Below are 3,809 nucleotides of genomic sequence, written 5' to 3'. Positions count from 1 at the left end.
GTGTTTCAGACGTGTTTCGGCCGTGTTTCGGTCAAGTTTCGGCGTACCTCTCGGCCAGCCCTCCTTTGCTCAGCGAGGAGATGATGATCGGGTCGAACGGCTCCTCGGTGCCTGAGATGGTGATTCCTAACGGGCCTCCGTACCTCTGCAGCTCCACCGTGTAGATGATGCTGCCAGACACCTCCTGCTCATCTGGAACACCAACAAAGTTTATTCAAACCGAGTGAGAGAAGGACAGGAGGACAGGTGGACAGGTGGACAGGTGGAGGGACATCCAGGTAAAAGACAGAGAACCTGAGTTGTCTTCATCTTTGCGGATCTTGAGTTTGACGAGCTCCTCGCACTGCTGCAGGATCTGAACGGCTTCCTCCATGGAGCAATTCTCCACCCGGATGTTATCGATGGCCAGCAGCTTGTCCCCCAGCTCCAGCGTCCCTGTCCTGGAGGACAATCATCAATCTGAGGATTCGTTTGTGAGTCTTTCTGCTTCGTAACTAAAATAACATCCAGTAGACAGATGTGTCCTGCTGATTGTCTGCTTCACACTTGAAAACACACAAACAAAGGCAGCGCAGACACCGGCCTGAACCTGCTCGACTAATTACACAACCACTGAGAGGACGCAGCGGACACGCTCAGCTGGTGTGGACACGGTTCTGTGCCAGCTGTTCCCATTGGGTGAAACCCGCAAGGTCTGGTCACCTGTGCGCCACGCTGCCTTTCTTGATGTCTGAGATGATCAGAGGATCTCCCGGTTTCCTGTTGGACGGAGCTGGAGACACAAACAGAAGAGCTTGGATGAAGGCGGGACAGGACGAAGGACAACCAACGATCACATCTTAGCTTCGATCCCCGGACCCGCAGGAGTCCAGTCTTAGTCCCAACAGGGCTCCTGAGTGGCTGGGTGGTCATAATGTTGTGGCTTGTTGTGTGCACTCACAGCTGATGGTGATTCCCAGCTCCACGCCTGGTTTCTTTGGGAGCTTCACGTGGAACGTCCCTGAACTGGGGATGACCGACTCTGAAACAGAAAACCTTTTTAACAAACTGACGACCTGTTACTGCAACACGGAACGGGACATTACTAAAAAGTTTCTTTTAGTAAACGACAACAAACCCTGAAAATAAAATAAAATGCACTCCCTGTTCCACCCCACCTTTAAATGTCACAAAATGTCATTTTTTTAATCTAATCAGCAAAGAATTCAATAAAATATGAGTCTTTATTCACGATATTGTGGTTCCTTGTTGATGAATTCATGATTAAATCTAAATGTATTTATTTGTTTTCCTTCGGTTTGGCCTCGGTGACGTCTCGGGCGTTTGAACAGACCCGTGAACGCCGGTGTTTGTGTGACTCATCGGCGGCGGCATGTTGAGGAGCGGGCGATTACTCGCACCGCCGGACGTGTTTCAATCACAAAGACACAAATGACCCAGAAACAGAAGCGACCGCAGACCGCTGATGTTCGCTCAGGCGTGCTCTCGTGTTTCTGCTCACCCGCCACGTCGAACTCAATCTCCAGCGTGAGCTGGGCGGTGATGGACGAGTCTCTGAGCAGCTGGTTGGTTTCCTCCAGAGTCGAGTCTTCAGTCGGGACGCCGTTAATCGACAGGATCCTGTCGCCGATCTGCAGGATGCCGCACCTGCAGACAAACAGCCCGGCGGCTCATGAACGTAACTCTTTTACTGTAGGAGGGGCTTATTGTTTCGGCTCGGTGCGGGGGCGGAGCTCACCTCTCAGCGGGGCTGTCGGGGTCGATGTAGGCAATGAGCGGCGGCGACGACAGCGTTTCCGTGGCGAAGACTCCGCCCTGCAGCTGCAGGCCGAACCCCATGATGCCGTCGCCTAGCAGCGTCACCTCCGTGGTTTCCGTGTGGACCACCTGACCGGCGAGTCCCACGGTGCTGGACGCCAGAGACACTGACGGCGAGGCGAATCAGGGTCAGTGACGGCGTCCGTTTGTTCACGTTGACATGATAATAAAGTTTGTTTTCATCAGACTCACAGGAGCTCTTGAAGTCCTTCTTCTTGGCCTTCCTCCTCATCATGGTGCTGCGTGGACTGGTGGGATACATGTTCCGGGGCAGGGTGCTCATGTTGAGGGACGAGAGACTATAGGCCGACATGGAGCCCGGGGAGAACGAGTGGCTGAGGGCTGCAGAGAGAGAGAGATGATGAGCGGAGCTCTCTCCTCCAAAACAAGCAGAAGAAGAACAAAAGGAGGACATACGAGGGTTGTTTGTATGGCGGTTGTGCGATCTGCCGCCTGATTGGTCGGGGTGGTAGGTGTTGTAGTGGTAGGGAGGGAGGATGGGGGCGGAGCCTCCGGTTTCCCAGGGGAGGGGGCGGGGACTACGCTGCACCTTAACTGGATGCACACAGACACACACGGAAGAGGACACTCAGGTAGCCACGGGAGGAAAGGACAGAGGTCAAAGGTCAGGAGGAGGTTCTACATGTTCTGGGGTCTGCAACCTGCGGCTCTGGGGCCACATGCGGCCGTCTGGTTCTTCTTAAGCTGCTCTTTGGAGCTTTGACCAAAAAATAACATGAAAATGAATCTGATTGATTTTCATAACAACAGAAAAGGGTTTTAGCAGTTATGCTGTCCTGTTTCAGTCAACGCTGATACAAATAAAACTTACTTTTCATCTTCACATTAGCAGCTTTTTAGCCGCGTCATTAATCCAAGTCAGATAAAACAAGCATTCAAACTGTATTCTTACAGAAAATTAAATCATTTTAATGTTGGATACTTAATATTTCCCCAAATAAAGAAAGAATTCACATAGGCTCCATAGTTCAGTGTTTTATTTTTATTAAAGCTATAAAATGTTTTGTCTTTACATGAATATGCTCTTTTGATTTGTCCCAGCATGTTAAACTACCAATAAATGTCAAAATCTATTACAGATTGTTACTTTTATAATGCAATAAACAGTATTTTTAAATGCAGCATTTCTAAAAGGCGTAATGAGTTGTGATATCTTTATTTCAGGCTTCTAGCTCAGGTGTCAGTTTTAAATCGGGTCTTTGTTCCTGTTTCTTTAACCGAATCAATAAAAAACAGCAGTTTGATAGAAAACAGGACTGTAGCTTTTAGAAAACTTCTCTGCTGCTGCTCAGGAAGTCAGAAACATTTCGTTCAAACCTCAGAATTTCACGTCATTTTATGAGGAAAATGTCCGCTCGGTGCGTTCAGGGTCCATTAAATTTAATGTCTGTATGTTTACATCGTGCTGGGGGACGTTTGGGTCCGCCTCGTAAACACTCCCACTCAGTTTGTTCCCACAGAGATCCGACACATTAAGTGCAGCTCAACTCCAAGCAGCCTTCAGGGGCAGCGGGTTATAAATCTGCAGCTCGATGACCGTTTTTCTCTCCAGAATCCACCAAACTGCCCCACTGCCAACGTGCTTTTAGAAAGAGCTGCCTTGGTGATAAATAACATTAACTAAGGTAGAAAAATACTGTTGTATATTTAAAACTGTAGGCAGAAACCAGCATGTCTTTATAGTGAGTCTCCCTTATTGTTCAGACTCAAAGAAACTCCAGTTATTGGTCAGTTTATGAAGAAATTTCAGCAAAATCAAAAAACAAACGACTAATATCAGTAAAACATTTGAAAAGTGCTGTGTTTGCATGTTGGTACCGTGCTGCGGTGCGTTCAGGGCCTGCTGTGTCTGTGTGTTGTACCGTGCTGCGGTGCGTTCAGGGCCCGCTGTGTCTGTGTGTTGTACCGTGCTGCGGTGCGTTCAGGGCCTGCTGTGTCTGTGTGTTGTACCGTGCTGCGGTGCGTTCAGG

The 3,809-nt window shown here is 49.1% G+C and overlaps 1 protein-coding gene across 1 annotated transcript in view; it reads right to left on the bottom strand.

The window, feature by feature from the left end:
• Positions 1-3,809, bottom strand: part of grip1 (glutamate receptor interacting protein 1) — a gene marked incomplete in the record, with an annotated part of 36,021 nt that overhangs the window by 7,098 nt on the left and 25,114 nt on the right. Inside the window, 8 exon segments of the mRNA XM_037981168.1 lie at positions 48-192; positions 295-440; positions 703-772; positions 941-1,021; positions 1,502-1,647; positions 1,739-1,925; positions 2,011-2,160; positions 2,236-2,373. Of these exon segments, the coding sequence (XP_037837096.1) occupies positions 48-192; positions 295-440; positions 703-772; positions 941-1,021; positions 1,502-1,647; positions 1,739-1,925; positions 2,011-2,160; positions 2,236-2,373 (1,063 nt within the window).

Source organism: Kryptolebias marmoratus, linkage group LG18 (assembly GCF_001649575.2).
Source record: "Kryptolebias marmoratus isolate JLee-2015 linkage group LG18, ASM164957v2, whole genome shotgun sequence".
Classification (NCBI taxonomy): Eukaryota; Metazoa; Chordata; class Actinopteri; order Cyprinodontiformes; family Rivulidae; genus Kryptolebias; species Kryptolebias marmoratus.
This window is presented reverse-complemented; position numbering and strand designations above follow the sequence as displayed.